Below are 22,829 nucleotides of genomic sequence, written 5' to 3'. Positions count from 1 at the left end.
ATTCTAAAGATTCTCATTTATGAAATATCCTGAATAGGCATTGAGAGAGAGAATAGTAAGTAGACTAGTGCTTGCTTCAGTTCAGTTCTGTTCAGATGGCTCGGTCGTGTCCGACTCTTTGTGACCCCCATGAACTGGCAGCACAGCCCCAGGGCCTCCCTGTCCATCAGAACCACCCAGAGTTCACCCAAACCCATGTCATTTGTTAGTTGTTATGCCATCCAACCATCTCATCCCCTCTGTCCGTCCCCTTTCTTATCTCCTGCCCTCAACCTTTCCCAGCACCACGGGTCTTCTCAAATGAGTCAGCTCTTCGCATCAAGGTGGCCAAAAATTGGAGTTTCAGCTTCAACATCAGTCCCTCCAATGAACACGCAGGACTGATCTCCTTTAGGGTGGACTGGTTGGATCTCTTGCAGTCCAAGGGACTCTTCAAGAGTCTTCTCCAAAAGCATACATTCCTCAGTGCTCAGCTTTCTTTATAGTCAACTCTCACATCCATACATGACCACTGGAAAAACATAGCCTTGACTAGACGGAACCTTTGTTGACAAAGAATGTCTCTGCTTTACAATATGCTGTCTGCTGCTGCTGCTGCTGTGCTAATCACTTCAGTCAACATCTGACTCTGTGCAACACCAATAGAGGGCAGCCCACCAGGCTCCCCCGTGCCTGGGACTCTCCAGGCAAGAACACTGGAGTGGGTTGCCATTGCCCTTCTCCCGAATATGCTGTCTAGGTTGGTCATAACTTTCCTTCCAAGGAGCAAGTTGTCTTTAAATTTCATGGGCTGCAATCACCATCTACAGTGATTTTGGAGGCCAAAAGATAAAGTCTGACACTGTTTCCACTGTTTCCCCACTATTCCCCATCTATGAAATTGATTGGGGACAGATGCCACGATCTTAGTTTTCTGATGTTGAGCTTTAACGCAACTTTTTCACTCTCCTCTTTCTCTTAGTTCTTCACTTTCTGCCATAAGGGTGGTGTCATCTGCATATCTGAGGTTACTGATATTTCTCTAGGCAATCCTGATTCCAACCTTGTGCTTCCCTCCAGCCCAGTGGTTTCTCATGATGTACTCTGCAATTTAAGTTAAATAAGCAGGGTGACCATATACAGCCTTGATGAACTCCTTTTCCTATTTGGAACCGTCTGATGTTCCATGTCCCAGTTCTAACTGTTGCTTCCTGACCTGCATACAGATTTCTCAAGAGGCAGGTCAAGTGGTGTGGTATTCCATCTCTTCAGAATTTTTCCACAGTTTATTGTGATCCACACAGTCAAAGGCTTTGGGCCTAGTCAATAAAGCAGAAGTAGATGTTTTTCTGGAACTCTCTTGCTTTTTTGATGATCCAGCAATGTGGCAATTTCATCTCTAGTTCCTCTGCCTTTTCTAAACCAGCTTGAACATCTGGATTCACCGTTCACGTATTGCTGAAAGCCCTGACTTGGAGAATTTTAAGCATTATTTTACTAGCGTGTGAGATGAGTGCAATTGTGCAGTAGTTTGAGCATTCTTTGGCATTGCCTGTCTTTGGGATTGAAATGAAAACTGACCTTTTCCTGTGGCCACTGCTGAGTTTTCAATTTGCTGGGCAATTGAGTGCAGCACTTTCAACAGCATCATCTTCAGGATTTGAAATCCTGGTTTCTTAAAGTGGTTGCTTAGGGCTGGGGAATGGAGAAACTGGAGGATCCTAGCCAAAGGGTATAGGGTTTCTTCTATAATGAAGTGCCCCAGCATTGTTTCAGTGATGGTGACACAAATCTGAATGTGCTAAAAACATTGAATTTAACACTTTAAATGGGTACATTACATGTATGGTATGTCAGTGAACGTGAAAGTCACTTAGTCGTGTTCTTTGCAACCCCATGGACTATAAAGTCCATGGAATTCTCCAGGCCAGATTACTGGAGTGGGTAGCCGTTCCCTTCTCCAGGGGATCTTCCCAAATCAGGGATCAAACCCAGGTCTCCCACATTGCATGCAGATTCTTTACAGCTGAGCCACCAGGGAAGCCATGGTATGTTAAGTGTATTGTAATAAAGTTGTTAAAAAATAATAAATCAAGGAAAGAATCATTGTTTGTAAGAAAAATGTTCATTTGAATCATCTGAGTAAAGGATGCCTGTTTTCTACCTCTCCTTCCAAAGGAATTTGAACATGGAAAAAACAAATAGAAAGTGGGTTCAACTTTGAAAACGTGTGTTAAGGAAAAAAGATGAAGGCTGTGGGGCCTCCCTGGTGGCTCAGATGGTAAAGAATCCGCCTGCAATGCAGGAGACCTGGGTTTGATCCCTGGGTGGGGAAGATCCCCTGGAGAAGCAAGTGGCAATCCACTCTAGTATTCTTGCCTGGAGAATTCATGGACAGAAGAGACTGGAGGGCTATAGTCCACGGGATCGCAGAGAGGTCAGACACCACTAAGCAACTAAGCAAAATAATAATAACAATAAAGGGGATTTTTTTTACAAAAGTTAAGGTTGTGCATAAAGGTTAAACCACAATGGACTCACACAATCAGTAGTTCACACAGTGCTTATATTTCATGATTATCTTGGGTGATAAGAAATATAAAATTCTGATACTTTCATACACACAAATATTCTTATAGAGTTAATATAGCACAGTACTTTTGAGTGCATGCTTCAAAGGCAGACTGTTATATTCCAATTCCAGCTCTACCACTTACAAGCTGTATCACCAAGGACAAGCTGCTTATACTCTCAGTGTCTCAATTTCCTTTATGGTAAAATGGAGAAAAATGACAGGTAACATTTCATTGTGTTATTGTAATAAGTAAAAGTTGTTAATATGCAAAGTCTTGGAGTAGTGTCAATATATGGTAATTACTCAATACATGCTGGCCATTGTTACAGAGGAAAAAAATAAGATTACAATTTAAAAGTTTTACTGTACAAGTGAGCATTCAAGGCAGTGGTAGATAATAACTAGGTTAGCATTATGGTTCTGCAAAAGAGCTTCATTCCCACCCCTCCCCAAATAGCCACAGCTGTTCCTGGCCCAGAATACCACTTCCATCTTTCAGTTCATCTGCAAATAGGGGAGTAGGTCACGGTTCCTTATCCATATCTAGGGTTTTGTATACAAGGAAAACTCTGAGATGGTATCATCTTTGAATATTAAAAATTGGAACTTTCGAGTTTGAAAAACAGGGAGGAGTTTTCCCTTATTGGGTCTCATGGGGGACTAAAAAATCCTAAAAAAATCTTTCTTGCTACAAAACATAAAAACATAGTGGAAAAAACAAAAGTAGAATTATTCCTAATTTATTTTTCTGCTCAGTTGGCAGGAAAGACAAGGAAATCTTCAAAGGCCAAAACCATATATGAGGGCAAAATATCCTGAGAGAATCTAACAGAGAATAGTAGTTGCCCCAGGGCAGCTGCTAAACCACAGGTGACTTAAAACCTGGTTTTAATGGTCATGCATTGATGGAGAGTCAAAGCCTTCAGCATTGGGAATCAGATCAGAGAAAATGTGTAATAATCTATGGGTAGGATAGAGGTTTCTAAACAGGATACAAGAAGCACAGAGCTTAAAGGAAAAGACTGATATTTTAGGCTATACTAAAGGTAAAATTTCTTTCATCAAAGACATCACAAACGAAAGTGATGACAAGACAATTACAAGCAGACACTTCAATACATATGTGACAAATAATATCAAGGATATATAAAAGATTGTAAGTCAATTTTAAAAAGAGACAAACAACATGACAGAAAAATGGAAACAAAATAACAGGAACAAGCATTTCACAGAAAACGAAAGAGGAATGGTCAATAAACATTTGAAAAGATCTTCCAAAACATTTGTAAAGTGTGAAATACAAATTTCAAGACAGTAAGATAATCTTTTATACCCCAATGCTTAAACAAAAATTTTATTTTAGCATAAAGTATAGGGGCTTTTTAAATTATATGTAACATAGGCAAAATTATTTAAGTCAATAAACTTTAAGGAATTGCACATGTTCTCATTGCCAATCACCTTAATTCCTCCAATGTCAAAAACAAGATAAGACAGTCCTTTCAAAAAGAAGTCTTGCTCAGTCCACAGCTGTCATGTCAATTAGTCCACAATTCTTTTAGTTGGGCTTCTCTGATGCTCCAATGGAAATAGACACACTTCAAAATTCCCCACCTATAATCTTTGGGATCCCAATTTCCTCAAGCAATTCACTTAGGACCACATTTAGGGTCAGGAGATGGGTCTGTCTGGTTCTGAATTTGACACTCTGTAAAAAGGCATTAAGTTCAAATCATATTCACTCCTAAGCTATCACACCCAGAAAAGTACAGATCGTTGGGTTATACCAACCCCTAGTAACACAAAGTGGATTTCTTAAGGGAAGCCAGGAAAGGGAAGGAAGAAATGAGAGGCTGGAAGGAGAAAACGGGGATATAATGAGGAATCCACATTGCAAAACCACTTAAGTGCCTTCTTCATTTAGGCACCAGCCACTCTCATCATCTGTGTATTTCTCTTCAACAAACTTTTGTTAGACTCCCATCTGTTGCCAGGCCCTGTGCAGCGATGGGGGACACACAAAATCAGTGACTCCACTGGCCCTGCCTCGGGCCCTCGTCATCTGCGAGAATGCAGTGACAGCTCAGAGTACTAAGTGTTACAATAGCGTGGAGCCCAGGACAGCCGTGAGCACACAGAGAAATGACATGGAGTACTAAACTGATGAAATAGATCGTGTCTGAAAAATGGGAGAGGAAAAAAAAACGTTTTGTGGCCTAACCTATGCTGAATACCTCCTGGCGTTCATTTTCAGCATGTTCAGTTTGCAGTCATGACTCAACATTATACCAAGGTCGATGGTCTCTGACCTGCTTCCAAGGAGGAGAGTAAGTGGTGGCAAGCTCCCTCATCCTGTCATGGATAAGATAAATGAAGGGGAGCCATTCATTTCTGTAACTTTTTGTCAACACCAATATTTACATGTTTCTGCACATGCGTCTAGTCCACAGAACTGGAAATAATAAGTATGCAATTAAAATGGCTGATTTTGAAAGGTCATTCTAGCATCTTTCAAATAACTTGTCGGGAGGGAGGCTCAAGAGCGAGGAGAATGTGTGTGTGTGTGTGTGTGTGTGTGTGTGTATCTTATTCACTTTGTTGTATAGCAGAAACTAACACAACATTGTAAAGCAATTATACTCCAATTTAAAAAAAAACCAAATCACTTGTAAAGTCGATAGGCAATATGAAGAGGCTTACACTGATAAGAAAATGTTAAAAACTGCAGCGTAGAGCCTTTATTTACTCTTCTCCACTGTGAAAGCTCTTTTGTGACTTGATCATGTGCCTTTTAAAATTTACACTCCATAAAAATTGACAAGATCTTTGCTAAATGTCAGAACTCTAGTAAAGGGCTCTTTAAATTGGCCATGGGTATATATATTATATACATTTTTCATATATGTTTTATACAATTCTACATCATCTTCAAAACTATACATTACCTGTCATGAAAATAAATGTCTTTAAGAATTAGCTTCCATGAGTACTTTGGAAAGCACAGGTTTAAAAAAACCTCTTCTATACATCTGTGTCTCTTTTGCTATCTCACATACAGGGTTATCGTTACCATCTTTCTAAATTCCATACATATGCGTTAGTATACTGTATTGGTGTTTTTCTTTCTGGCTTACTTCACTCTGTATAATCGGCTCCAGTTTCATCCACTCATTAGAACTGATTCAAATGTATTCCTTTTAATGGCTAAGTAATACTCCATTGTGTATATGTACCATAGCTTTCTTATCCATTCATCTGCTGATGGACATCTAGGTTGTTTCCATGTCCTGGCTATTATAAACAGTGCTGCGATGAACATTGGGGTACACGTGTCTCTTTCAGTTCTGGTTTCCTTGGTGTGTATGCCCAGCAGTGGGATTGCTGGGTCGTATGGCAGTTCTATTTCCAGTTTTTAAGGAATCTCCACACTGTTCTCCATAGTTGTCCTAGTTTGCACTCTGTGGGGGGGGGGGGGATGATTTGGGAGAATGGCACTGAAACATGTATAATATCATATAAGAAACCAATCGCCAGTCCAGGTTCGATGCAGGATACAGGATGCTCGGGGCTGGTGCACTGGGATGACCCAGAGGGATGGTATGGGGAGGGAAGTGGGAGGGGGTTCAGGATTGGGAACACATGTACACTCGTGGCAGATTCATATTGATGTATGGCAAAACCAATATAATATTGTAATAATTAGCCTCTAATTAAAATAAATAAATTTAAATTTAAAAAAAATTTTAAAAACCTCTTCATCACACAATTTTAATGTTCCAGATTATTTCTTAGCAAGAGAAATTTTGGGGGAAAAAAAGCATGTAAATCAAAGGGCCATCACTTTATTCATCTAAATCATATTCATTCAAGTACCCACAGTGCAAATGATCAGGGACAGGTTAGAACATGAGCTTAAAATCAAATCACAGTCCCCAACCACCACAGTCACTGCCACCACTAGATAATTCTAAACACAGTGGCTTAGTAACAGGTAAATATTAAATTAGCCTCTTTTTAAAATTTGTATTATAACATCAGGCCTTTCGAAAGCAGCTATTTAAAGCACAAGCTATAAAATAAGACAAGACAACCCACTAATGTCAAAACTCACAATATCCATGTAGGCATATGACTAAGTGCCAGATCTCCTATTCCATGGCTATTCATCTCTTCTTAGGTTCAGAAAATCTAATTTTGAAATACATAGGCATCTGCAATGGTAAATCCAATTACGATTACTTATTTTAGCTTATAAGGCATGCAAAAAAAAACACACAACATCTGTCAATGGTCCTTGGAAAGTGTAAAAGGAAGGAAGTAAAATTGACCCTTTTTTGGAAACTGACAAGTACAAAATGGCAAAGAAAACCAGGGGCGGCTGCTTTTTGCGCTGTGACTAATCACATGATCAGGCTGGCACGTACAAACACAAAGAAGTCCTGCAAATACACACATTACTTTTCAGTGTCATCAAAGACTAACTTCCTATGGTTTTTCTTGTCTTCAGGCTGCATATTGAGCAGCTAATTCTTCAACTTCACTAACAGTGGCACAGGAGTACAAGTGAAGGTTGATGAACAGAGAACCCACTGCCTTGAATGTGTAGAAGCCTGTCTTCTATGAAAGGAAAAAAAATAACAACAGGATTTTATATATCTTATATTTCCTGTACTCCTGTGTGTATCACACATTTTATAATGAAATCACTTCTAAGTAAACCCATTCAAACTCAAGTCACAGTTCAACATAAGGGGGACGATTACAATTTGGTAAAATGCTCAGATATACATGGATTCTATTTTTTTTAAGTTAGCTCTTCTAAAAAAAAACAACTATTTACTTATTTATTTGGCTGAACAAGGTCTTGGTTGCGGCATGTGAGATCTTTTTTAGTTGCAGCAAGAGGGATCTAGTTCCCTGACTAGGGATCAAACCCACGCCCTTGCATTGAGAGCACAGAGTCTTAGCCACTGGACTACCAGGGAAGACCCATACATGGATTCTTGTTTTTCTCATCATTTATTTAGAAATAAGCTCTTTGTGGGCAGGGATTTTTGTGTTTTGTTCACTGAAATACCCCAACAGTACCTAGCACACAGGAGGTGATCTACTCATGTTGAATTTATGTATCTACATCCACAAAAAATGTCCACACATCCAAACTGACTGCTTATAAATAACTTAAAAACCAAAGACAATTTCTTTCTCTTATTTCACTTAGCATAATACCCTTCAGGTCCATCCACTTTGCTGCAAATAGCAAAATTTCATTCTTTTTTATGACTGAGTAATACTCCAGTGTGTGTATGTCTGTGTGTGTGTATCACATATTCTTTATCCATTCATCTGTTGACACTTAGGTTGCTTCCATGTCTTGGCTATTGTAAATAATGCTGCTATGAACACTGAGGGTGCATGTATATTTTCTAATTAGTATTTTTGTTTCCTTTGGATATACACCCAGGGGTTGAATTGCTAGGTCATATGGTAATTCTTTTTTTTTTTTTTTTAGTTTTTCAAGAAACCTCCATACCGTTTTCCTCAGTACCCCACATCCTCACTAACATTTGTTATTCATGGTCTTTTTGACAATAGCCACTTCGACAGGAGTGACGTGATACCTCATTGTTGTTTTGATTTGAATTTCTCTGATGATTAGCAATGTTGAGCATCTGTTTATGTTCCTGTCGTCCATCTGCACATCCTCTTTTAAAAATGTCTATTCAAGTCTTCTGCCCACTCTTTAATCAGGTTGTTCACTTTTTTTATTATTTATTTTTAACTGGAGGATAACTGCTTTACAATATTGTGTTGGTTTCTGCTATACATTAACATGAATCAGTCATAGGTATACATATGTCCCCTCCCTCTTGAACCTCCCTCCCATCTCCCTCCCCACCCCACTCCTCCAGGTTGTTACAGAGCCCCAGTTTGAGTTCCCTGAGTCATACAGCAAATTTCCACTGGCTATCTAATTTTGCACATGGTAAAGTATATGTTTCAAAGTTACTCTCTCAATTCGTTCCACCCCCTCCACCCCCACTGTGTCCACAAGTCTGTTCTCTATGTCTGCATCTCCATTGCTGCCCTGCAGACAGGCTCATCAGCACCATCCTTCTAGATTCCATATATATGCATTAATATATGATATTTGTCTTTCTCTTTCTGACTTACTTCACTCTGTATAATAGGCTCTAGGCTCATCCACCTCATTAGAACAGACTCAAATGCATTCCTTTTTATAGCTGAGTAATATTCCCTTGTGCATATATACCACAACTTCTTTATCTATTCATCTCTTGATAGACATCTAAGTTGCTTCCATGTCCTAGCTATTGTAAACAGTGGAACAATGAACATTGGGTACATGCGTCTTTCTCAATTATGGCTTCCTCAGGGTATATGCCCAGTAATGGGATTGTTGGGTTGTTCTTTTTTTTGATGTTGAGTTGTATGAGCTATTTACATTAGGTTGGCCAAAAGGTTCATTTGGGTTTTCCATAAGATGCTATGGAAAAACTCAAATGAACCTTTTGACCAACTCAATATATTTTGGATATTAACCCCTTATTGGTTATATGATTTGCAAATGTTTTCCCCTATTCTGTAGGTTGCCTTCTTGATTTGCTGTGCAAAAGCTTTTAAGTTTAATTAGGTCCCGTTTGTTTATTTTTACTTTTATTTCCTTTACTTTAGGAGACATCCAAAAAAATATTGCTATGATTTATGTCAAAGAGTGTTCTGCCTACGTTTTCCTCTAGGAGTCTTATGGTTTTCCTCTTACATTTAGGTCTTTAATCCATTTTGAGTTTATTTTTGTCTATAGTGTTAGAGAATATTCTGATTTCATTCTTTTATAGGTAGCTGTCCAGTTTCTTAGCACCACTTATTGAAGAGATTGTCTTTTCTCCATTGTATATTATTGTCTCCTTTGTTGTAGATTCATTGATCATAGGTGCATGAGCTTATTTCTGGGCTCTGAATTCTGTTCCATTGATCTATGTGTCTTTTTTTGTGTCAGTACCATACTGTATGGTATTGCTTATAGGTAGAATCTAAAAATAGACAAACTAGTGAATATAATAAAAGAAACAGACCCACAGATACAGAGAACCAACTAATGGTTACCAGTGGGGAGAAAGAAAGGGGGAGGGGCAATATAGGCTTAGGGGATCAAGAGGAACAAACTATTATGGATAAGATAAGCAACAAGGATATATCGTACAACACAGGAATAGAGTCCGTATTCTATAATAACTTTCATTTTTAAAATATTTTTAAAAATTGTGAATCATGATATTATATAATTATAATTTATAATTCTTATTCTTATAATTTTATTTATTTATTTTTGCTGTGTCTTCATTGCTGGGTAGGCTTTTTGTCTAGCTGTGGTAAGCAGGGGTTACTCTCTAGTTACAGTGCCCAGGCTTCTCATTGCAATGGCTTCTCTTGTTTCAGAGCATGGGGCTCCAGGGTGTGCCAACTTCAACAGTTGTGGCACACGGGCTGAGTAGTTGAGGCTCCCAGGCTCTAGAGCACAGGCTCAATAGTTATGGTACTCAGGCTTCGTTGTTCCATGGTATGTGGGATCTTCCCAGATTGGGGATCGAACCCATGTCTCCTGCATTGGCAGGCAGATTCTTCACCACAGAGCCACCCAAGGAAGCCCACTTTGACAACAGAGACTGCTCATTTTCCTAGTACAACAGCTGGAGCTGTGATTGTCTGGGGAACCTGCCTAAGGATCAAGGCCTAGTCAATTCATTACTTGGGAACCCAATACATATAGGTAAATTTTTGAGAGGGACTGAATCTTACCATAAAGAGAACTATATGTAAAAATATGATAAGTAAATGTTTTTCCTGCTTAAAGCATCAGCAAATCCATGGCAGAGTTGGCACAAGCTTAACTGTCCAGCCACTGCAATCTATTTTCCTAAAAGATATCTGCTGCCAAGGGAAGTGGATTATACATTTGATGGACAAATGGTATTGTCCAGCATGAGAAGGTCTTTTGCAGATTCCTGGTCAATATGGTATAAAAACACATGCTTCTCATTTCCCTATGTTAACCCACTCCAGTCACACACAAACGCACACATCAAATGCTGAATCACAAACACTAAGGCAACTGAGTTTGTGATTATATTTTGTTGTTGCTTTTGTTTTCATTGTGATTTTTTTTTTCTTCAGGAGAACTCCTGTGGATATTTATGTTTTTTTTCTTTTTTTGCTCCTTAAACTGTTAGCAAGATCTCTAGAATTACCATAATAAGAATGAATTAATATATCATATTAATAATCATATTAATATATCATAACTCTAACTAAATTCTTGAAAATCTACACATGAATAACCATCTAATGTGAGCACTGATAGGCCAGAAAAGCATTAGAGTACATAATTATCAAATATCTTAAGTATGAATGCACTACATTGGGGGAAACCTCAATTTGCACAACACAAAAATGAGATTCAGACATTCCCTAAATTGATCTATAGAGTCAATGCAATCCCTACTAAAATTCTAGCTAGTTTTTTTATGCAGAAAATGACAAGCTAATCTTAAAATTAATATGGAAATGCCAGTGTCCCAAGATAGCCAAAACAATCTTGAAAAAGAACAAAGTGGGAAAACTCACAGTTTCTGATTTCAAAATTGAGTACACAGTTACAATAATCAAGACAGTATGATACAAGTATAATGACAGACTTACAGATAGATCAGTGGAATGGAATTGTCCAGAAATAAACCCTTACATCTATGGTCAACTCATTTTAAACCAAGGTACCAAGACATTTTAGCGGGGAAATAATGTTTTTTTCAATAAATGGTGCTAGGAACACCTGTGTATAGGCCACATGGTTAAAAGGATGAAATTGAACCCCATAGCTCACATCGTATACAAAAATCAACTAAAAAAATCTATCAAAGACCAAAATGTAAGACCTAGAACTATAAAACTCAGATGAAAATATAAGTGGAGTTCTTTGTGATCTAGGATTAGGTGGGGCTTCCCGGGTGTTCAGACGGTAAAGAATCTGCCTACAATGCAGGAGACCTGGATTCAATCTCTGGGTTGGGAAGATCCCCTGGCAACCGACTCCAGTATTCTTCCCTGAAGAATCCCATAGACAGAGGAGCCTGGGTCGCAAAGAGTCAGACACAACTGAGCAAGTAACACAGCACAATGATTAGGTAATACTATATATGACACCCAAAGCACAAAAAACAAGAGAAAAAAACAAGCCAACAGGTACACACAAGAAAAGATGTTTAACATCACTAGGCACAAGGAAAATGTAAATCAAAACCACAGTGAGATATAACCTCACACTTTGTAAGAATAGCTATTATCAAAAAGAGAAGAAATAACAAATGTTGGAGAGGATGAGGAGAAAAAGGAACCCTTGTGTTAATGTAAACTGGTGCAGTCACTATGGAAAACAGGATGGATGTTCCTCAAAAAATTAAAAATGAAGATTTCCCTGGTGGTACAGTGGATAGGAATCCATGTGCCAATGTAGGGTATATAGGTTTGATCCCTGGTAGAGGAAGATTCCACATGCTGAGGAGCAACTAAGCCCGTACACCACAACTACAGAGTAACCCCCACTCTCTACAAACAGAGAAAGCCCTCTCGCAGCAATGAAGATCCAGTGCAACCAAAAATTTTTAAAATTAATTAAAAATGAAATTGCCATATGATCCAGCAATTCTGGATTTTTTATTTCTGGATAAATTCTGGATATTTATCCAAAGAAAATGAAAACAACAACTCAAAAAGATATATGCACCCTCATGTTCATTGCAACATTATTTACAAATAGCCAAGACAGAAAAACCTAAGTGTCCATCAATGGATAAACAGATAAAGAAGCTATGGTATATATGTACAATGGAATATTATTCAGCCATAGAAAAGAAGGAAATCTTGCCATTTGAGACAACATAGATGGATTTGAGGGTATTATGCTAAGTGAAGTAAGTTAGACAGAGAAAGACAAATATCATATAATGATTCCACTTATATGTGGAATCTTAAAAAAAAAAACCAAAGCGAACAGACTGATGGTTGCCAGAGGTGGGAGATGGAATGTGGGTGGGAGACGTGGGTGAAGGAAGTAAAAAGGTACAAATTGTAAGTTATGAAATAAATAAGTCATGGGGGTGTAATGTACAGCAGAGTGACTATAGTTAAAAACATTTTACTGCACACTTGAAAGTTGCTAACAGAGCAAATCAAAGTGTGGTGATAGACGTTAATTAGGCTTATTTAGGTAATCATTTCCAAATATACAACTACTGAATCATTATATCATATACCTGAAACTAATATGTCGATTATATCTCAATTTTAAAAGAGAATTGAAAACAGAAACTCAAAAAAAAGAGAGAAATAGGTAAATTTGACTCCTAAGTTAAAAAGGCTTGTGCTTCAAATGAAACCATCAATTAAATGAAAGATAATTCACAGAACAGGAGAAATATTTGGCAAATTAATATTTTATAAGGATCCTTTGAATCCAGACTACATAAAGAACTCTTACAACTAAACAGTAAAAAGAGAAATAGCCCAATTTAAAAATGGGCCGAGAATCTGCACATTTATCCAAAAAAGATACAGCATACAAGTGGCCAATAAACACATGAAAATGTCCTCAGTTTCACTAGCCATTCGGGAAATGCAAATCAAAACCCACAATGTGAAACCACTTCACACCCACTAGAATGGCTGGAATCAAACAAGTCCTCAGAAGATGTGGAGAAAATGGAACCCTCCTACCAATGATGATACGAATGAAATGTTACAGCTGCTTTGGAAGTCAGGGAGTTCCTCAATGATAAAACTCAACAGTGACTCTATGACCTAGCAAATCCACTCCTCCATATATACTCAAGAGAAGTGAAAACATGTCCACACAGAACTTGTATAAAAATATTCATAGTAACATTATTCATAACAGATAAAGATGGAAATAATTCAAATGTCCATCAACTGAAGAACCGATAATTAAAATATGCAGTCAGACAGAAGAATGAATACTGGCACATGCTACAATACGGATGAAACTTGAGAACATTATGTTAAGTGAAAGAAGCCAGACACAAAAGATCATATATTCTATTTATCTGAAATGTCCAGAATAGGCACATCTTTAAAGATAGAAAGGATATGAGTGGCTGCCAGGGGCTGGTGGGAAGGGCCGAGGGAGAAATGAGGGTCATGGCTAATGGGCATGAAGGTTTCTTTTGGGGGTGATGGGAATGTTCTAAACTTGTGGTAATGAATGCACGACTGTGACTATACTAAAACCTACTGAAATGTATACTTTCAGTGGGTTAATTGTATGGCATGTGGGCTTCTTCACATAGTTCAGTTGGTAAAGCATCTGCCTGCAATGAGGGAGACCTGGGTTTCAATTCCTGGGTCGGTAAGTTCTCCCGGAGCAGGAAATGGCAACCCACTCAAGTATTCTTGCCTGGAGAATCCCATGGACAGAGGAGCCTGGCAGGCTACAGTTCATGGGATCACAAGAGTTGGACACGACTTAGCACTATCTTCTTAACGCTGTTTAAAAAAAAAACTAGAAGGGATCCTATTTTTCCCATCTGCCTCTTGCTGACAAAACTTTTTCCACCTTCCCTTTTCAGATTAATGCAAAATTATCTGAAAACGGAGCAGACAAATCTCCATTAAGTTGCTGGCTCATAATTTTCCAGAGATGAATACACAAATGTAAATTATAAGTGCTGTTAATAAGTCTGGTTTCCCAGTATCTGCGGGGTGAACCAGACAACTTAACTTCTTCCTGGCAAAGGCAGCAATATCACTGGTAAATATTTGAAAGTCAGAAAGGAGATAATTACTTTTCGAAGTACATTTCAGCATATTAAAATGTCACTATATTTGCTAATTCAACTATTTTATAAAGCCCCAAACTTTATTGTAAGTATAAACTGTTCCTTCTTTCTAATATGCCATGAGCTTTTTATTTTTTCATTAACACGTGCATGTACATGTGCTTAGTCCCTCAATTCGTGTTCGACTCCTTTCAGCCCGATAGACTGTAGCCTGCCAGGCTCCTCTGTCCATGGGATTCTCCAGGCAGAATACTGGAGTGAGTTGCCATGCCCTACTCCACGGGATCTTCCCAAACCAGGGATTGAACCCAGGTCTCCTGCATTGCACGTGGATACTTTACCATCTGAGCTAACAGGAAGCCCCTTCCATTAACATATGATTGTTTTTTAAAAAATTATACCATGAATTGAAATGATAGGAAGTAACTGATAAAGGTCTTCTCAATTGGAAAGCAATAGTGGCTCCCTTGGTATTTCTGCTGAAGAAAGAATAATATGGGAAGGAATTCATCTGCCTCAGGAATTTAAGTCACGAATGACTAAACTGAAGATTTCTTATGCCCATAAATATTAAGGCGATGGCACCCCACTCCAGTACTCTTGCCTGGAAAATCCCATGGACAGAGGAGCCTGGTAGGCTGCAGCCCATGGGGTCGCTAAGAGTCAGACACGACTGAGCGACTTCACTTTCACTTTCACTTTCATGGCATTGGAGAAGGAAATGGCAACCCAATCCAGTGTTCTTGCCTGGAGAATCCCAGGACAGGGAGCCTGGTGGGCTGCCGTCTATGGGGTCGCACAGAGTCAGACACGACCGAAGTGAGTTAGTAGCAGCAGCAGCAGCACTGAAATTGTAGTTTCTCTTTGGAGAGCTCTCCTAGACCTCTTCTTTGTTGTTGTCAAGTCACTAAGTCATGTCTGACTCTTAGAACTGTAGAGTTGCGATCCCATGGACTGTAGCATGCCAGGCTCCTCTGTCCTCCACTGTCTACCAAAGTTTGCTCAAATTCATGTCCATTGAGTTGGTAATACTATCTAACCATCTCATCCTCTGTCGCCCCCTTCTCCTTTTGCCTTCAGACTTCTTTACCTCCAGAATAGATTATTCTGGTTCCAGATTCTGAGCAAAGGAACGTGAGTCAAATGACCTGTGAGCAAATCAGACAGTGCAAACATTTGAACAACAAACCACAGAAATGATTTGACTCTTTGGAGCATGGCTTCCACTTGTGCTCTATTAAATAAGATCTGGGGAAAAGGTTATCCCCAAGTCTTTATTGAGGGAAACAAACAACTGTCCCTTCTCACTGATCTCTAGACTCATTCATCCAGGCTTTAAATACCACCTACGAGGCTGATGACTCCCAAGTTGATATCCCCAAGCCAGATCCCTTCCCTGAAGACCAGATTTCTATATCCATTTGCCAACTCAACAACTCTGCACGGACACTGAATAGACACCTCAAAATTATTAGGTCCTAAACCAAACTCTTTTTTGGGCTGTGCCACATGGCTCATGGGATTGAACCTGGACCTATAGCAGTGAAAGCATTGAGTCCTAACCACTGGACCACCAGGGAATTCCCCCTCAAAGCAAACTTCTAATCCTCATGATTTCGCCACACCCTGCTCCACCTGCAGGCATCTCCATCGATGACAATTCCTTCCATCCGCTTGCTCAGGCCCAATTTTCAAGTCATCCTTGATGCAGCCTTGCTCTCAGGGCCCACATCCAAACCATGAGCAAATAATTTTGGGTCTACTTTCAAAATATACCCAGACGCTCACCACTTCCATCATTACCCTCTCTGGTTCAACCCACCATCATCAATCTTTGCAGCCTCCAAATTGGTGAACTTGTTCTGGATGTGAGGTAAGTTTGTCTCTCCTTTGCTCAGAACCTGCCTATGGCTCCTCATGTGACTCAGAGTAAAAGCCAAGGTCCTTACCATGCCCTTTATGATTCAGACCTGTTACTTCTCTGGCTTCATCTCTGTCTGTCTCTGTCTCTGTCTCTCTCTCTCACACACACGCACACACGTAACTTCTGCCACACTGGTTCTCTTCCCATTCCTTGAATTTGTCAGTATTTTTCCATCTCAAGGCTTTTATACTTATTGTCCCTTCTGCCTAGAACACTCCCTCAGACCCCTCTGGTGACATCCTACCCTCTCTTAGGTCTTTGTTCACTGTCACCTGCCAGTGCTGAAATGAACAAGAAGCCAGTCAAAGCCTTACATTCGCCATACATACACAGTTGAGGGTGGGCTTTGGGTGAAAAAGAAATGAGAGGACGGCCCTCTTGCTGGGTTCGGAATAAGACCTGGATCAGAAAGGAGGTATCTCTCTTAGGGGGCCGACCTCTGCTTCTGTGCTGGAGCAGGTGAGGAGCAGGTTTTTTATTGAGCCTTCAGAGAGTGCTTGGTTGAGAAGATACCATAGAGGGACTTTTGCTTTCAATCCTTGGGAGCAACTCCTAAGACTGAAATGCCTCCTAGTGCCAAGCATTTGCAGGCATGCCCAAGAATGCAATGAATAAAATGAATCTCAATTTTCTGATGGATTTTAATATGTTTATCTGTTTTCCTTTATAAGAAAGTAAACTTACAATTTCACAAATTGTAATAGTTCAAATTGTAAGAGAACACAGGTTTTCAGTCATAACTGATTTAACAGCCTCAACCCTCAGGACACAACTAAGAACTAGGGAAAAAACAAACAGCTTTAGGAACAAGAAATAGACACCACAGATATAGATACTAGGGTAACTAGTGGTTACCAGGGGGAGTGGGAAGAGAGGAGGAGCAAGATGGGGAAGGGGATTGAGAGGTGCAAAGTACTAGGTATAAAAGAAGTACAGTACGGGGGAACACAACCAATATTTTGTAATAACTTTAATTTGCAGAATAATTTATAAAAATACTGAATCACTATGTTGTACTATCAAACTAACAGTAATATTGGATAAGTCAAGTATACTTCAATCTTAAAAAAAAAAAGCTTTTATGCAACCTGAAGAGATCATACAAAGTTTCATATACATTACTATTAATAGAAGCAGAATCCCCACAAACCGTACTCATAGTCTATTTACTCATATTTTGCAAACAAACACTAACAGGTGTGGTTCTCTCGTTTTCTTAGCTTCATAACACACAGAATGGCAATGAAGGAGGGGAGATTAGAGGGATCAGGCAGTAACTGCTGGCTGGTAGAACAGTTAAAATAACAGCAGCAAGAAATGGCAGCTTATGAGGGTGGGAGGAAGGCACAAGAGGGAGGGGATATAGCTATACCATATAGCTGATGCACTTTGTTGGTAGCGCAGAAAACTAACACAAACATTGTAAGGCAACTACGCCTCAAAAAAAAAAAACAAAAGAAGGAAAAAGAAACGGCAGCTAACAGAGAGGGGATATATGGAAAGATTAGAAAACCAGGCATTGCAAATTAAGAGGCAGAACAATCTGTGGCCACATTTAATATGAGGACCAAACAGACCACCATCACGGTTTAGGAGCCCTTGAGGCAACACTATATAGAACAAATTAAAATAACTAATGCATTATAAGGATAATCTTGAAACATCAGGGAAAAGATGCAATTATTTCCAGGTTCAGGAGTCAGGAAGGTAAATAATCTTTTTGAAAAGCTTTCCATCTAAAATGGTTAGATTGCGAAAGAGGGATAACAAATCAAGCCTCTAAAAGTGCTGAAACATTCAGTTACCCAGAAAATCATTTATGTGGAATCACTGAGAAAATTAGTGTTACCCAGTAAGTGGACCCTGGAGAAGGCAATGGCTCCCCACCTCCGAGTTGACTCTTTGCCCTTGGAAAATCCCATGGGGCGGAGGCAGCCTTGGAGGCTGCAGTCCATGCGGGTCACTAAGGAGTCGGATACGACTGAGTGACTTCACTTTCACTTTTCACTTTCATGCATTGGAGAAGGAAATGGCAACCCACTCCAGTGTTCTTGCCTGAAGAATCCGGGGACAGGGGGGACCTGGGGGGCTGCCGCCTATGGGGTCGCACAGAGTCGGACACGACTGAATTGACTTAGCAGTAGCAGTAGCAGTAAGTAACCCATTATCATTTGGAATCCATTTTATACCATATTGCAACGTATATTTAAATAATTAACTTTTGTTGTGATTTACAGATCTTTTTTGTTGTTGTGATTTACACAGCTAAACTCTGACAAAATCAAATTTGCAGTGAACAAGTTTCACAACTACTTCTCTGTTACAGAGACAGTTTGCCTTCTTTTGGACTACAAGGAACGAAAAACATTTCTTTCTTTTTTTTCTTTTTTTTCTCCGTCATCGGGTAAGGAAAGTGTGAGGGGGGAAGACACCTCTATTCAAGGGCAAGTTCAAAAGGTAATTTTATACTAAGTATGGGCTCCATCTAGGCTAGATTTTCTGAGTGATGAAGATAACCCAAAGAAGTCATTTAAGGAAAGAACTTGCATGCCAGGAATTGTTTGATGGGTGCCACGGATGACTATAAGAAATGAATTTCACTTCTTCCCAGCTCTAGACCTATGGGTTCACTCTGCCCTGAATGAAGAAACCACATATCCAAAACTGAACCCCAAATTTCCTCTCCCTCCTCCATTCCTGGTCTTTTCTCTCTCCCTGCCTCATCACGTTTAATGAGAAACCTGCAGACGACCTAATCTCCTGCACTGTTCCTCAAACCTCACAACTAGCCACCAAGTCAAAATCAATTCTACTCTTTCAATTCCCAAAAAGGAGTATGGTCAAGCTGTATATTGTCACCCTGCTTATTTAACTTATATGCAGAGTACATCATGAGAAATGCTGGGCTGGGAGAAGCACAAGCTGGAATCAAGATTGCTGGGAGAAATATCAATAACCTCAGATATGCAGATGACACCACCCTTCTGGCAGGAAAGTGAAGAGGAACTCAAAGCCTCTTGATGAAAGTGAAGAGGAGAGTGAAAAAGTTGGCTTAAAAGCTCAACATTCAGAAAACGAAGATCATGGCATCTGGTTCCCATCACTTCATGGGAAATAGATGGGTAAACAGTGGCAGACTTTATTTTTGGGGCTCCAAAATCACTGCAGATGTGACTGCAGCATGAAAATTTAAAAGATGCTTGCTCCTGGAAGAAAGTTATGAACCAACCTAGAGAGCATATTAAAAGTAGAGACATTACTTTGCCATCAAAGGTCCTTCTAGTCAAGGCTATGGTTTTTCCTGTGGTCATGTATGGATGTGAGAGTTGGACTGTGAGGAAAGCTGAGCGCCGAAGAATGATACTTTTGAACTGTGGTGTGGAGGAAGACTCTTGAGAGTCCCTTTGGACTGCAAGGAGAATCCAACCAGTCCATTCTAAAGGAGATCCACCCTGGGGTTGTTCTTTGGGAAGGAATGATGTTAAAGCTGAAACTCCAAGTACTTTGGCCACCTCATGCAAAGAGTTGACTCATTGGAAAAGACTCTGATGCTGGGGAGGGATTGGGGGCAGGAGGAGAAGGGACGACAGAGGATAAGATGCTGGATGGCATCACCAACTCGATGGACATGAGTTTGAGTGAACTCCGGGAGTTGGTGATGGGACAGGGAGGCCTGGTCTGCTGCGATTCATTGGGGTCGCAAAGAGTCAGACACGACTGAGCGACTGACTAAACTGAACTAGAGCTTCTCTCCTTCTCCCCATTCCCTGAACTGACTCAGTCCATGCCTTCGTCCACTCTCGCCCAGCTTGTTCAACTGCCCTCTAACTGGCAGCCCTATTTTTGTACTTCCTCCTCTGCTCCATATGCCACACACTGGGTCCTCCCTACAACCTCCAGAGTCATATTTGCAAAAAGTAAGAAGCTCTACCACACACTAATACAGCCCCACTACTGTGCGCCCTGTGCGCCCGTACAACCCTATGCAGCAGCCTTGCTCTATTCCTCTATTCACAATGCTCTGACGGCTCCCCACTGCCCTACAAAGTAAGGCCCCTTTAACATGCCTGATCCAGCCTCTGCTACTCCTCAATTGATCTCCTGTGTTTTCCCACACTTTCCACTCCCCTCATTACAAAAAAGACTCCCCCAACCTACGATGCTGTGCCCCTTTCTACTCTTTTGGCCACATCTTATTCCTCCTTGCCTACATCTTATTTCCTCCCTTTGCCTAGATGACCTCTCCCTACCTTTCCCCCACCACATTCCGTGCTCAGTCTCCGATCCACCTGGGACATTTGGCTGCATCCTTAAAAGTTGCAGATCCCTTCTTCACCCTCTCCCTGACAAGTCTTCCCTTACTTCCTCTGTCGAGTCAGCAGAGCCTTTTCTTGGCTACCCCACAACGGATCCTGCACAAACAGGTGGAATTTGTTGTATTACACCTTGGCACATCTGGTAGCGAGCAGGCTTAAATGATCATCCTTGAAATGATCTCTTTGGAAAAGTTCTGTCCTGCGATGAAAAGCCTTGTAAATATATGTTTTAAATGGATGAATAATTTTTAAATAGATGAAATCCTTTCCACACATAAACTATCATCCTAGGGTGTATGTCTTAACAGCCAAGCTAGCTACAGACCACTCCCAGGATGTTCTGTTGGTCCAGCCAGCTACTAAAAATGCTGAAAGGCAAAACAGCACCGTTTGCCGTGGTAAAAACACAGCACAGCAAACCGGTGTCATTCAGGTGCTGTGACTTATAATGCTGAGGCGACAGAAGCCTGCCAAACATTGCTAGAGCCTACAGAGTAAGGAGGATGAAACACCGCACCCAACTATAGAAACAGAGAAATCACTTGGAGTATGAAATGTCAACTTCGAGTTCATAGCACAGCTAATTTGATGTTTGTTAAGAAAGCATAACATTTCTTCCTATGGAGATTTTTTTTCACTCTCAGGAAGATGCAAGAGGCAAACACAAGACACAAAGGACTCCCCACACTTTCCTGAGCTGCCCAGGTTCCAGTGAGGGTCTGGTGTAAGCATTTCAAGCCATTTCAGACGCTCAACACCTGAAAAGGAGCACGTGCCCCATTACCGACACTCCCCTTACTGCTTGATCACACCTGGAAACCCATAGTACGTATGTATGCTAAGTTGCTTCAATCACGCCGGACTCTGTGCGACCCCAAGGGCTGCAGCCCGCCAGGTTCCTCTGTCCATAGGGATTCTCCGGGCAAGAATACTGAAGTGGGTTTGCCATGCCCTCCTCCAAGGATCTTCCAGACCCAGGGATGGAACCTGCGTTTCTCACACCTCTTGCAATGACAGGCAGGTTCGTTTACCACTAGTGCCACCTGGAAAGACTCGGAAACCAATAGTGCCCACCCCCAAAAATCAAACGTGGAGGGCTTCTGAAAGAGAATAAGCTGCTGCCCTTTGGGCTTACTGCAGTCTAACTACAGGGGTTGGCCTAGAAGAAGGAGGCAGAGTATTCTGAACCATGTGTGGCGGCTATCTGATTTTTCAGAAAATTGTCTCCAAGTCTATTTCTGGGGAATGCCAAAACTTCCTGGGCCAGGGCTGGAGCACCTGCTAAGGCAAAAGCACCACGGGCTGCGAGGAAGACACATCGTTGAATTGCAGTACCTCAAAACTTGCCTGAAAAGCCCTGGCTGAACGTAAGATAGCAGAGCTGCACCCTCCCCATCGCAGGGCCCTCTGGCGGGGGTAATAACGCGTGTGCATCGGTGTGTGCACCACGGCCGCCAAGTGACCGCGTCCACGTCCCCCAATCGCCGCTCTCATCCCTCACCCACACGCGGAAGTGGCAGACGAAAACTTCTGCCTTTATAGTGAGGACCCCGGGGAGACCAGGAAACTCGTGGACCAGCTGTAAGGACGCACTAGTCCGAGTGAGAAAGCCAAGGCACCCGGCGCACGCTTTCTCTACAACGCCCCTCCCAGCGCGGGTGCAAAGGTCTCCGAATCCGAGGTTTTTTTTTTTTTTTTTTTTTGGATTTGCTTTCCCCAAACGTGAGATCAACCCCAGCCCCGCTTTTCCAGCATTCATACAAAGGAAATGCACTTTCGGGGAGGCGGGGGGCGGGGAGCATCTGGTCGGCGGGATGCGGAGTTGGAAGATACCGCGCAGCCCCACCTCCCCGCGGCGGGCTGGTTCAGGTCCCTTCTCCGCTCCTCGCCCGCCCCGGAGACGTCCTCGCACCACCCGGACCTTCTCACGGTCCCGCGGCAGCGCAGCCCCGGGCCGGAGGAAAAACGGCGGGCCAAGCCAAGGGCGCGGGCGGCAGGGGAGGGCGAGCGATCGGGCGCCAGTGGAGGAAGGACAAAGTGCGCCCGGCAGCCCGGCGGCCGGGCTGGAGCGCGCGAGGAGAGGGGCGCGCGAGCCGGGCGGGGGGCGCGGGCGCTAGGGGGGAACTTACTTGCGGACGGAAGCTGCTTGCAGCAGGCTGAAGTAG

General features: G+C 41.3%; 1 protein-coding gene across 1 annotated transcript in view; it reads right to left on the bottom strand.

Annotated features, from left to right (window-relative positions):
- The window catches only part of LOC112445816 (proto-oncogene DBL-like), a 115,453-nt gene extending 93,030 nt beyond the window's left edge, over window positions 1-22,423 (bottom strand). Inside the window, 3 exon segments of the mRNA XM_059884534.1 lie at window positions 20,990-21,151; window positions 21,328-21,422; window positions 22,012-22,423. Of these exon segments, the coding sequence (XP_059740517.1) occupies window positions 20,990-21,151; window positions 21,328-21,422; window positions 22,012-22,423 (669 nt within the window).
- Window positions 22,424-22,829: the final 406 nt, after the last annotated feature.

This window comes from Bos taurus, unplaced genomic scaffold (assembly GCF_002263795.3).
Source record: "Bos taurus isolate L1 Dominette 01449 registration number 42190680 breed Hereford unplaced genomic scaffold, ARS-UCD2.0 Super-Scaffold_1723_ScbfJmS_2085, whole genome shotgun sequence".
Classification (NCBI taxonomy): Eukaryota; Metazoa; Chordata; class Mammalia; order Artiodactyla; family Bovidae; genus Bos; species Bos taurus.
Note: the sequence above shows the minus strand (reverse complement) of the source record. Positions and strands in the feature narration are given on the sequence as shown.